This window comes from Lotus japonicus, chromosome 6, assembly GCF_012489685.1.
Source record: "Lotus japonicus ecotype B-129 chromosome 6, LjGifu_v1.2".
Taxonomy (NCBI): Eukaryota; Viridiplantae; Streptophyta; class Magnoliopsida; order Fabales; family Fabaceae; genus Lotus; species Lotus japonicus.
Window position 1 is genome coordinate 55,659,930 of NC_080046.1, and position 13,244 is coordinate 55,673,173.

General features: G+C 37.7%; 3 protein-coding genes across 5 annotated transcripts; 1 reads left to right on the forward strand and 2 right to left on the reverse strand.

Annotated features, from left to right (window-relative positions):
* Positions 1-256: 256 nt before the first annotated feature.
* On the reverse strand, positions 257-1,777 carry LOC130725600 (uncharacterized). Its single transcript, XM_057576816.1, has 5 exons — positions 1,248-1,777; positions 1,048-1,149; positions 841-951; positions 642-752; positions 257-544 (listed from the first exon to the last, which is right to left on the reverse strand). Exons 1-5 carry the CDS (start codon positions 1,734-1,736, stop codon positions 257-259), a joined length of 1,101 nt encoding a protein of 366 aa, XP_057432799.1. The 5' UTR covers positions 1,737-1,777.
* An 11-nt stretch (positions 1,778-1,788) lies between these two features.
* On the reverse strand, positions 1,789-3,327 carry LOC130725601 (protein FAR1-RELATED SEQUENCE 5-like). The gene has a single exon (XM_057576817.1). The coding sequence runs from the start codon at positions 3,325-3,327 to the stop codon at positions 1,789-1,791; it is 1,539 nt and encodes a 512-aa protein (XP_057432800.1).
* A 4,679-nt stretch (positions 3,328-8,006) lies between these two features.
* Positions 8,007-13,194, forward strand: LOC130723252 (pentatricopeptide repeat-containing protein At5g55840). 3 transcript variants are annotated; one of them, XM_057574227.1, is made up of 6 exons: positions 8,007-8,160; positions 8,275-11,789; positions 11,901-11,974; positions 12,138-12,341; positions 12,537-12,676; positions 12,743-13,194. In XM_057574227.1, the coding sequence occupies exon 2, from the start codon at positions 8,307-8,309 to the stop codon at positions 11,565-11,567; it is 3,261 nt and encodes a 1,086-aa protein (XP_057430210.1). In that variant the 5' UTR covers positions 8,007-8,160; positions 8,275-8,306; the 3' UTR covers positions 11,568-11,789; positions 11,901-11,974; positions 12,138-12,341; positions 12,537-12,676; positions 12,743-13,194. The 3 variants fall into 3 exon arrangements, with proteins under 3 accessions (XP_057430210.1, XP_057430209.1, XP_057430211.1); XM_057574226.1 differs by having other exon boundaries at positions 12,537-13,194; XM_057574228.1 differs by lacking the exon at positions 12,537-12,676 and having other exon boundaries at positions 12,138-12,319; positions 13,085-13,194.
* The last annotated feature ends 50 nt before the right edge of the window (positions 13,195-13,244 follow it).

The window sequence follows — 13,244 nt, forward strand, 5'->3', positions numbered from 1 at the left end:
TGATCATTTTATTTTGAACCTCACTTGTAACAGGCTCCTGGTTTTTGGGCTTGACCCTTTTGTGAGATGAACAACACTCTGACCCAAAAAAAAAATGCATGAAATAAGTGGTTCACACTTCACATATTGTAAAGTCTGCACTTATATTGTTTTTTCAGAAGATGTTTTTAAAATATAATTTAATAATTTTTTTCCTTCACACAAATACATAATTTGTTCCAATATCAAAATCAAACTGACTTAAAATGAAATGCTTTCAATTATTTCCTAAACTTGAATTTCTATTGTGTCTCCTATCGACTGCCGCCAACGTCGATGAAAATGTCGGGAGTAAGCCAGAAGGTCCAGCTTGAAATAGAGTTTGCATCTGAACTCCTTGGTAAGGAACCTGGACGTTTTGGTGCTGTATAAACTGTGGAAACACCTGAACTCCATTAGTCATATTCACGGCATAAGTAGGTTGCAAAAATGGAAGTCCAGCTGAAGCACGAACAACAGGATAGTGGACTTGTTGTACAATAGGCTCCATGTTATAAACATGTACCTACCCAGATTATGTCCACGAGAAAACAATTTAATGAGAAACTTGAGTAAACACCACTGAAGGGAAAATAAATAAATTATACAACCATCCTAATTACCTGATTCACAGATTCTTGGGTCAAAGGTATTTCCTGTGGATGCTGGGGCAACAAAGTAACTCTGTTGTTATCCACATCACCGCGACCTACATTATTCGGTGAACTCTGAGTCTGCACAGGTTATGACCAGGAATCAGAGACTCACACATTGATGCATTTAAGTAAACTTAAAAATAAGAAGATAATGAAAAATACTCACCACTTCATTCACAGATACTTGGCTTGAATGAATCATGACTGGGACTTCTCGCTGCTTAGATTTACGCTTATTTTGTTTTGTCGACACCGTGTTCTGATTTGAACGCTTGTTCTGCAAAATTTGTAAGCACAAATCACTCTAAAAAGAAAACTTGAGCACAATGCAAGAAAATTTAAGATGAATGACAAGCATTTCATTTACACATACTTGGGTGGATGAGGAGTCATTTCCCTTCTTCCGTTGCTGCGATTTAAGTTTACTTGCCACCGAAGCCCCCTTATTCTGCCGATCTACGCTGCCAACGTTTGTCTGTAAATCATTTCAATTTTAACAATTATATATCCAAATGCACAAGCAACATGATTATGATCAGACCAGGCAATAAATATGGTGAATATCAGAATCACCTCGTCGTCTGTGCTGTCCTCAATTCCTTCACTTGCAGATTCACCTGTTTCACTGTTATTGACTTGATCAGGATAAAGCAAAACCGGGCACGTACGAATCGTGTGTCCAATACCCCTGCAATTTGAGCAATGCCTTCTCTTGGTGACAGTTCTGGTCTTCTTGGGGGCACCTCTACCCTGTACAACAGTTGGATCACCCACATTAAAGGCTGCACTCTTTGTTGTACAACCCGGTTTGCGACTCTTCTGAACATCCCTCAACAGCTTATAAATGTCTTCCATTACACTTGAAAAATCATCATCCTTTTCGCATGCTATTTCTGCGAGATAGTTGCATGCGGCAGACATAGCTCCTTTTCGCAACAATTTCATATTCTGTGAATGAATACTAGGCTCTGAAATTGAATACACATGAGCAGACTTGGCTGTTTTCAACCACCTCTTAGAAACTAGATTGCTTGGAAATTCATCAATATACTCACTTCTCATCCCAGCTATTATATGAGAACAAGGGATGCCATAAAATTCAAAATAACCACATTCACATACAAACTTTTTTCTGGTTCTTATCATAAACAACAATATATTCTTTTCTGCGATTGCTAATTTTTCTCATTTTCATCATCACAATATTGGCCACCTCAGAACGCTCCACATTTAGCCCCAGGGCATCCTCAATTTGACCCTTGACTTCCCAAAACATGCTCCTTGTTAATATTTTGGCAGCTCCATACTCAATGCCACTAAGTGCTGTTGTCATAACAGGCTCACCATAAGAAGACTTAAAATCAGATTCCAACTCATTGTGCCTGTATTTCTTCATAGCCCGCTCAAAATTGAAAAGAAAATCCAACAAGGAACACTTACAATGCAGATAATTCTTTATGAATGAGTTAATACCTTCACATAAGGATGTCGTCCTAATACCGGCAAAAAATTTGTCTTGCATGAAGGTGCTTGCCCAAGAAGCTCTTGTCTCATACATCGTATCAATCCATGGATTGTTGGCTATACCATATTTCTCAACCAGTTTATCCCACTTCTCTCCAAACTTGTCAGGGTTTAAGTTAGCGTACACAAATAACTTGAATTCATCTGCAAAATCAAGATTTCTAATATTTTTCAAAGCATTCTGGTGAATGTGCCATGCACATTGACGATGCGTGGTATTCGACCACACAACTCTAATAGCTTCCTTCATTGCTAGATCTCCATCTGTAACCACCACCTTAGGATGCCTGTTAAACATTGCTTCAGTCAAGGTTTCCAAAACCCATATGAAAGTCTCAGTTTTCTCATCATGAACAAGTGCAGCAGCAAAGATAGTTGTTTGCTTGTGGTGGTTGTATCCACAAAAAATCACAAGAGGTTTGTTATACTTGTTCTTCTTGTATGTGCTATCAAAGGCAACCACATCTCCAAACACGTTATAATCCATTCTACTGGTTCCATCACACCATAGCAAGTTAAGGAGATTACCTTGTTCCGATTTGTTGTACTTGAAGAAAAATAGTGGGTCATTGTCAAGTTTTCCTTGTAAATAGGACAGCGCCGCAACTGCATCACCATCTTTGACTCTTTTCCTTTTTTGCTTGTCTAGGTGGTTGGCCAAGTCCTTGCCGGTAAAGCCTACCGACTCAGCCCCACCTTTTTGGCCCATCATCACCTCCATAATATTGCGGGTCCTCACACCAAATAGGTTCATACCTTCTGCTTGAGCTTTGTCCCCTTCACTCAATTGCCGAAATTTTGGAATCAAATGAACATGCTTATATGGTGTTAATGGGTGATTGTGTTCATCGCAAAAAAAAACCACTTTCCACCTTTTACTGCTAGAAAAACAACGAAATCGAATTCTAGCAAGGCAACCCACTCTAGTAATAGGCTTAGGTTGTTTTCTTCTGCCACTATTATGCATATGCTTCTGATGCCTTTGTCCAGCCCTATTGCACACCACCTGTCGTGAGATAATCTTGCCATCATCATCCTTGTATACATCATCTTTTCTTGGAGAGAATCCACGGATACGAGCATATTTAGAATAGAATTCACATGCTTCCTCCTCAGAAGAGAAATCCATCCCTCTAATGTCGTCTGCAGACAATTAAGTAATCCTTTTCATGACTTTAACTTCTACATCAGAGTTTTTTTGACTGTCATTTCCAGTTTCAAACATCTCATCGACATCCACAAAATTTCCCCCATCATTATCCCCTTCATTCACACCCTGCTTCAAACCGTTGGCAGGGCTAGAATTCAGACTATCATCCTCATCGATGATATAAAGCTCGTCATCAAACAGATTAAGCCAGTTATCTCCTGAAGAATCATTCATTTTCCCAACTCTGAAATAAAATCAAAACCGAGGATTCAAGACATTGCTACCTAATAAAACCATACTTAGGGTAAAAATAATTAAAAACCATACCAGTTCAGGTAGCCGCAACTTCGATCCCTGCTCAATAGAGTGGTGTACAAGTCGAAACACCCGTATCAAAATCTTACAGCGACACAGACGAGCACAACCAAATTCATCAGTGAAAGCACAGTCGAAGAAGAATCACCTTAGAAACCCTCGAAATCACACAAACCAAAGGCTACCGAAGACGACAGTTCAAATAGATGAAATGAAATCAAGAAATCAATCTAGGTGACTTCAGGAACAAAACCTATCTCATGAACCCTAATCTAATCTTTCACGAACCCAGAATGTAAATTACCCAGAATGTAAATTACCTCCAAGATCTTTTTAACTTAGCTTTTGTTTTCTTTTACCTTAGCTAAGGGACCAACTTATAAATAAATGAAGTTAGGGGGTAAATTCATGATTTACGAAAGGCTACTGCTATTATTCCGGATTTAAAAAAATCGAAACAAAAGAAATAATGTTATTGGTCCAAGCAATTCCTGTACGTACCCATAAAAAAGTTGCGGGTACCACAGAAAATGCCAATATTGTATACAATTGATCATGTCATTGATTAAAGAAAATGGAGTACATAATGCAAGTTTTTCGGATTCATCATAATATGAAGCATAGACGCATAGGAAGTGAACTTGTTCCAATTAAGTATCTTCTCCATAATCTCAGTGTGGTTTAGAGATTAAGTAACCTCTCTAGGCATCGTTTTCTTGTTCAGGCCGAGGCTGTCGTGCTGACTCATCATTGCCAACTTTCATTTCATTTCACTCCGTCTGGACTTGGAAATTTTGACTCCTGAGACACTCGACACTTTTGACGCGTTATTGAACCATTGTTCCCCTTATGCCCCTTTGTCGCTTGCTAAGTTTCTAGAATGATGTGACTTGAACATGCGGGTGCGAATGTGCGACGCACTTAATTGGCACGTAAATCTTTCTTTCTCTTACAAAGATAGATTCCATCATGGAAAAACACAATGTAAAGAACGATTGGAGTGACTCAATGAAAATATTATATTATTCACAGTTTTGTGTATCTGAATTTTAATTTGTTACAATAATTAACAAAGTGGGTTAATCTAACTAGAGTTAATTAATCTAGAGTAAAGTACACTCACCCCCTTAAGGTTTGTTAGAATTACACTTCACCCCATTCTTATCTAAAATCTACACACACCCCATTTTATATAGAGGCAAATTTAGTGACGAAAAATATTCTTCATTAATAATTAGTTATTATTTAAATTGTTAATCAATAATTTTAAAAAATATTTTCAATATAATCCAATATATTTAAAAATGAAAACATCACAATCCTCCTCATTCTCTCAATCGCGTTCTTCCTCCGTAAATTCACAATGCAAATTCTGCAATAGCACACCTGCCCGATTTACAAACTATATCTAACTAGAGTTAATTTCACTACGAGGGGTAATATCCCCTCAAGTTGGAGCAGACATATCTAAAAGACCCAACTTGGATAAGGCTTCATGAAAGGGCCTATAGGATGCCCCCAATTTGAGAGGATGAAGAAACAGGAAGCATATGAAGAATGAGAATCTGAGAATGCCTTGAAGGCACAATCTCCATTAGAGGGGACAAATAGACCTGAATCTCAGAAGCATTATTCCCAGTTAATTAAAACCACATCATCCATGTATATCAATAGAGCAGTAAAAGAAGTGGTCGTGACCTTAACAAAGAGAATAATCTGGAGAACTTTAATTTGCTCATAACCAAGAGATAATAGAGAAGAAGTTAGTTTAGAGTTCCATTGCCTTCAGGCCTGCTTGAGGCCATATAGAGACTTGTGAAGTCTGCACACCTTGTGAGGATGGGAGGAACCTGAACCGGGAGGCAATACCATATAGGCATATACATCTAACTGCTTTGCTTGGGAAATTAGTGTGGGATATGTTACATGCTAAACGCAAAATGTGGGTTCAGCTCTTGGCTGGTTGTTATTGTTCTGCAACTGACTTCCAACATGTTAGTGCGAAGAGAGATTCCTATATGTTTGGAATGTTATTTCGAAGGCTTGGAGTTTGTTATCTTCTGGTTTCTCTTGGAGAGTTGGTTGTGGGGGTTTAATTCCTTTGATTTTCAAAATTTGTCGTAGTAATGTTAAGGCATTGCTCCATTTCCTTAGGGGATTGTATGGGGGCGCTGGAGGTCTGGGGTTGCCTCAGGTTAGTATTCTATTTCACTTTCTTCGGATGGAACCATCAACCAAACACAACCTATGTCTAAACAAACTTAATAGTATTAGAATTACTTTCAACTTAGAAGTTTTTTAACAAGGAAAATACTTAAATACAGTACCATTTATCGTGATTTTTTCTATAATAAACTTTTATAATTTACAATTTATTCATTTATACTATAAATAATGAATTGAAGGACTCTTACACTCTCATTAGAATAAACCTTGAAAAAAAATATGAAAATTGAAGAAAGAGGAGGAAGAGTGGTGGTTGAAGGAGACCTAAAGTGCAAACTCCCTAACATTATTTAATTAAAAATAATATTTAATCGAAATGTTACATCATCATTTCCCTTAGTTTCTCGATAGAAATGAGATGGAAAACTAAACCCTAAACCCTAAACCCTAAAACTGCAAACAAAGCTTTAAGTGAAAACTGCAGTTTTTTTTAGGAATCACTTTAGTACAAGAGATATAGTGTGTGTTTAGTTTTCAGTTCACACACGTTTCAAGACAGTTTCAACTGAAAAACACAAATTTAAATGTGCGAATTTGAAAGTAACTCCTAAGTTTCGTTAGGTTGAAAGTGCTTTCGAGTTGATCTCAGCTGAAATCCAAAGTCCAAACACATCCAGTGACCAAATGTGCAATTAAATTATTAAAAAAATAGATAGTGAGGCATAAACAAAGCTTATCAAAAAATCATGCTTAATTAAATATACTAGTTCCCTGAAATAAATAAAGCTTAATTGCACTTTTCGTCCCTGATTTATACCCCTTGTGCAATTTTGGTCCCCTTTATTTAAAACGAGCAATTTTGGTACACCAAAAATTAGAATGTGACAATTAGGTCCACCGTCAGCCTCCATCCAATTTTAAACGGAATATTCTTATTTTGATTCCTTTTTTTGCTTATTACACCACCATGAATGACACATCATCAAATAAATAAAGTAAAATAAATTAAATACAGAATAAAATTAAAAATATAGAACCCTAATCTCAATTTCTCCCTGCCACCGTCATCCTAACTCCCCTGTATCCTCCATTGTGCATCTTCATCCTCCCCCCTCCTCATCTTATCAACATTTTCACTTTTTTCTTCATTTTTCACATTACCCAGTTCAATTTGCTGCTAAAAATTTTCACATCTCCACCAGCTAATTATTCACACCGCACCACAGCCCCCATCCCCAACCTCACACCCCCAACCCCATCTTCACCCTCTGGTTATTAACTTCAGGATCTGCAACTTTTTGTTCCCGTTTTGCTTGTCTTGGGGAACCAGATCCAACAGGGAAACGAACTTGCTCGGCGAGTACGACAAGGAGCTGCTCAGATCCTTCAATTCGTCCTCATCTCCGCCGCAAGCTTCCCCTATTTTCTTTCTCAATCCCACAATCTCTTTATGGGTTTGCATAGGGTGGATGGGAGATGAGGGTTTAATTTTTTGATTTGGCAACGATGCTCCACGACCCCTCAACATGGCGTGGCTCGGCAGGGCATGAGGTAGCAGCGTGGTGGAGGTCTGATGGTGATGCAGCGACCGGCGGAGATCGGAGCGGTGGTGAGAAGGGGTTTTCGGGGTGGTTTTCTGGGTAATGGGAAAAGATTTTTGATGTTTTCCAGATGAACATGAAGATGAAGATAATGGTTGATGTTAGATTTGTTGTTCTTTCTAGATAATTTTTTTGGTTTTTTCACTTGGGTGTATGTTCCTGGAATTCCTATAGCTTGTTGGTGTTGCTTCTAAATTTGTTTCCAGACTTTTTTGATGTTGTTAATTGACTTAATTCATTGCAGATGAAGATGGAGGTCAATTAGAGATCAAGAATTTGATTAGAATTAAAGTTAAATAATTTTTAAATTTTAATTAATTTTACTTTTTATTACGTGGAGTCCTAGTAGCATCTAAGTGGTAAAATGTGTCAGGGCCACGTCATGAATGAATGCCACGTATGAAAAATCTGTTTGGAATTGGACGGAAACTGATTGAAGGACCCAATTGTCACAAATTGATCTTTAGTGTACCAAAATTGCTCGTTTTAAATAAAGAGGACCAAAATTACACAAGGAGTATAGATCAGGGACGAAAAGTGCAATTAAGCCAATAAATAAATAACCTTGTAGTAGAGTATAAGCAAACCCTGGGAGAAAAGATCGGGGAATCAATTCAATCTGTGTTTGAAGTTGAGAAAATCGAAACAGTGCTTGTTTAGCAATGGCGCGCGAGCAACACTCATTGATTGCTGAACCCTAAATTCATCTTCTATGAAATTCACAGTCAAGGTAACCCTTTATGCCTTTTACCTTCCTCACACTTCCCACTTGAATTGAAACACACTTCCTCACAAAACCCACAATTTGATTTCTGTTTCTTCCCTTTTTGTTTTTGATTTTCAGTATAAACTTTGCACTTTTGGAATAATCAATCGATGGTTTTTGACATGGAGAAGAGTATATACACATTTCTCACTGTACACCGTTGGGAATCTCTGAATTGCATGAACTATAGACTAGGTTCCCTCAGGCCTGTCCATGGAAGGTTAGCTCTGAACTTTCTCAAATGGTTCATGAAGCAACCCAATTTGGAGCTCAATCATGTGACTCATATAATTTCCACTACCACTCATGTACTTGTTAGAGCTAGAATGTACAACTTTGCCAAAACAACATTGGCACATTTGTTACATATGCCAATTGGTTTGAACTCTGTTTTTGGTGCTTTGATGGAGACATACCCCATTTGCAACTCCAACCCTGCTGTTTTTGATCTCCTGATTAGAGTTTGTTTGAGGGAAAAGATGGTTGGCGATGCTGTGCAGGTTTTTTACTTGATGGGTTTTCGAGGGTTTAAGCCGTCTGTGTATACTTGTAACATGGTGTTGGATTCCTTGGTGAAGGATCGGAAGAGTGAGTTGTTTTGGTCGTTTTTCAAAGGAATGCTTGCGAATAGAGTTAGTCCGAATGTTGCTACGTTCAACATATTGTTGAATGCTTTATGCGAACGTGGGCGGTTTAAGAGTGCTGGCTTTCTTCTGAGGAAAATGGAAGAAAGTGGTCATTTTCCGACTGCAGTTACTTATAATACTTTGCTTAATTGGTATTGCAAGAAAGGAAGGTATAAGGCTGCATCTGAGCTGATTGATTGTATGGCTTCGAAGGGTATTGCGGCAGATGTTTGTACATATAATGTGTTGATAGATAATTTGTGCAGGGAAAGTAGGAGTGCAAAGGCTTATTTAATATTGAGAAGGATGAGAAAGAATATGGTGTATCCTAATGAGATAACTTATAATACTCTTATCAATGGATTTGTTAAGGAGGGGAAGATTGGAGTTGCTGCTAAAGTTTTTGATGAGATGTTATCCTTTAATTTGTTACCGAACTGTATCACTTACAATACTTTGATTGATGGGCACTGTAGTAAGGGAAACATAGAGGAAGCTTTCAGACTTTTGGATGAAATGGTATCTCATGGTTTGAGACCCAATGAAGTAACATATGGGGCTCTTTTAAATGGGTTGTCCAAGCATTCTGAATTTGGATTGGTTTCCAGTATTCTTGAGAGAATGAGGATGAATGGGGTGAGAGTCGGTCATATTAGTTATACAGCAATGATTGATGGGTTGTGTAAGAATGGCTTGCTTGAAGAAGCTGTGCACTTTCTGGATGATATGTTAAAAGCTTCTATCAATCCTGATGTTGTTACGTTTTCTGTGCTCATAAATGGTTTTCTCAGGGCTGGGAAGATAAATAATGCAAAGGAGATAATGTGTAAAATGTATAAGAATGCAGTTGTACCAAACAGCATTTTGTACTCAACATTAATCTACAACTACTGCAAGATGCGAAACCTAAAAGAGGCGTTGAATACTTACGCAGTTATGAACCACAGTGGTCATGTTTCAGATCACTTTACTTGTAATGTCTTGGTTGCCACTTTCTGTAGAAGTGGGAGACTTAAAGAGGCTGAGTATTTTATGGATCACATGAGCAGGATGGGTCTTGATCCTAGTACTTCTGCATTTGATTGCATTATAAATAGTTATGGAAATTCTGGTGATGCATCAAAAGCATTTTCTATGTTTGATCAAATGAAAAGTGTCGGTCATTTCCCAAGTCAGTTCACATATGGGGGTCTATTGAAAGGTCTTTTTTCTGGTGGGTATATTAAGGAAGCCAAAGCATTTTTGGATAGACTTAGTTGCATTCCCTATGCCATTGATAGTGTTATCTACAACACAATACTTACTTGGACATGCAGATCAGGAAACATATCGGCTGCGGTTGCCCTTATTAATGAAATGGTCATGAAGAATTTTGTGCCTGACAGTTATACGTACACCAATCTTATTGGAATGCTATGCAAGAAGGGTAGAGTGGTTGCTGCACTCCTTTTGTCAGGAAAGGCAATGGAGAAAGGATTATTATCTCCAAATCCTGCCATGTACACTAGTTTAGTTGATGCTCTTCTTAAGGAAGGACATTCAAAAGCCGCTTTGTATATTTTTGAAGATATGCTGAACAAAGATGTTGGCCCTGATACTATAGCATTTAATGTGCTTATGGATCAATACTCAAGGAAAGGGAAAATGTCGAAGGTAAACGATATCCTATTAGCAATGAGGAGTCGAAGTCTGTGCTTCAACTTGGCTACTTACAACATTCTCCTGCATGGATATTCAAAGAGGCTGAATGTGGAAAGATGTTCTATGCTGTACAAGGACATGATCAGACATGGTTTTGCACCAGATAGGTTAACATGGCATGCTCTTATTCTTGGATTTTGTAAGTCGGGATCATTTGATGTTGCTGTCAAAATTTTAAGATGGATAACACTTGAAGGTTCTGTAGCTGATTGTTCTACATTTAACATGCTGATTACCGAGTTATGTGAAAGGAATGAGATAAAAATGGCCATTGATCTGGTAAAACAAATGAATCTGTTAGGAGTTATTCCTAATGTAGATACATACAACGCCCTTTTTAATGGACGCATTAGAACTTGTGCTTTTGAGGAAGCCCATTGTGTTTTGCAAGCCTTGGTGGAAAGGGGTTATGTTCCTACATGTAAACAATATATTACTTTAATTAATGGCATGTGTAGGGTGGGAAACGTAAAAGGAGCCATGGAGGTACAAGATGAGATGAAAACACTTGGTGTCAGCTCCCAAGAGGTTTCTATGAGTGCTATTATAAGAGGGCTTGCACGTTCAAAGAAGAGTGAAAATGCTATTTGGGTTCTTGATTTCATGCTTGAGAAGCAAATCATTCCAACTGTAGCTACTTTCACTACTTTAATGCACATCTATTGCCATGAAGCTAATGTTGCAAAGGCTTTAGAATTGAGGACTGTTATGGAAAAATGCCATGTGAAGCTTGATGTTGCTGCATACAATGTTCTTATATCTGGCCTTTGTGCTGATGGTGATATTCCAGCTGCCTTTAAACTTTATGAAGAGATGAAGCAAAGAGATCTTTGGCCTAATACCTCCATATACATAGTTCTTATTGATTCTTTATGTACTGGAAACTACCATATTCAAAGTGAAAAGCTTTTGATGGATTTACAGGCCAGGGAATTGGTTTCTTTAGATTTGACTGAAGGCACCGAAAGATTGCATGAATTATTGATGATTGCCAGGAAAGAATTAATTCACTTGAGGTCCAAAAGAAGAAGAAAATTTGGTTGATCACAGTGTGCTTTTTCCTTGTCCAGAATGTGAGCTGGCAGATGAGTCTGACACGGCTACTAGTTCTATTGGACAGCTTGGTTAGTATCTTGCAGGGTCAGATGGGGGATGATTTAATGACTGCAAAGTTGGGTTTGTTAGGGAATATACCCATGAAGAAACCGCAGCACGCGCCTATGACTTGGCAGCATTGTAGGCCAGGACTCCATTCTCAAATTTCCAGTATGTTTCCTGATTCTTGAATTAAAATGATGATTTAGTAGTTTTTTATTTATTTTTAAATCCACATATGATCATCTTAGTATATATGTAAACATCTGCTTTTGGTTGTAGTTATCAAATTATCAAGAGGAGCTCAAAGAGATGGAGGACCAATCAGAAGAAGAATGCATGGGATCCTTAATAAGGTTTAATTGTTAAATCCTGAATTTTTTACTGATAAATCACATATGTAGATCACTTCTGAAGCCTTTTCTTTATTATTTTTTTTTTTTTGAGCTATTGAAATATGTTCTTATGGTTTATAGTTATACAACTTTCATGAATCATTCTCCATTCTCCAATATGCAGAAACAGCAATGGGTTGCAAGGTACAGAGGATTTATTGCAAATTGCAATTTTATTTTGCAAAACCAAAAACCCAAGGATATTATTCCACGCTTATCTCTTGCCCTGCAAAATCAGGAGGACAGATACCAGATCCAAAAAAAAAAACCCAAAACAAGAGAGCGCTTAACGTGACTATAGACGAAGTGTGTAGAACACTGTTACAAGGTATTTTTCCTTGGTTATAGGCTTGAAGTAATGACATAGATTTCTCAAGTTTGTGGTCATTGAACAAACAACTTTTTGTGTAGGTGTTGTGGTCATTCTGTTTAAAATTCTTGCTCGTTTTTTGCTAGTAGCCCTTGTGCATAATTTTTATTACTTGGATACTAATTATTAACTAAATCATTCCCCTGTTAATAGGTGTTACTGGAACTGAACTAGTTAAAAATGGCATCAAGCATTCGAGCAAGGAAGCAGAAAGTAAAGTGAAGGAACATAAACCCGATGGATGGTCACATTTTTTTTTGACAAGCCTGATGGATGGTCACATGTAGTTCTCAGTAGGTTCTCATGTACAACACATGAGCTCTAGTTTCTTTTGCATTTCCTGATTGATACATTTGCAGGTTCATGTGAAGAGCTGCGAAACAGGACAATGTTTCTTAAGCTTCTAGAGGCTGTGCTGAACTAGGGAACCACATGATTGTGGGGACAAACAGTGGTGGTGGTCGTGCATTGAAGCTTGATAGACTTGTATTTGAAAATTTGATAATTTGAGCTGCTCAAAATGCATTTTCTTAATGAAAAGTCAGCATGTTATTTTGCAGACCAGGACATAAATTTTGCAATGGAGGCTTCTGAAAATGTCAGAGCACTTTTATGGCTGCTTATTTGATCATGGAGGAGGCTCAGAATAGTGATTATATTACTTGTATTAGGAAGGTTTTTGATTTCAGGATGTAGAGGAGTTTATACTTATCTGGTTTTGATTACAGCAAAAGCAATAACTTGTACTGGCCTGGTGTGATGTTGCTAGAGATTAACTCAATGCTGTAATATAATTCTCTTATTTCTCTGATATCTATTCACAACCTGTGACCCTTATGTACACCTGTACGAAGTTGTTGA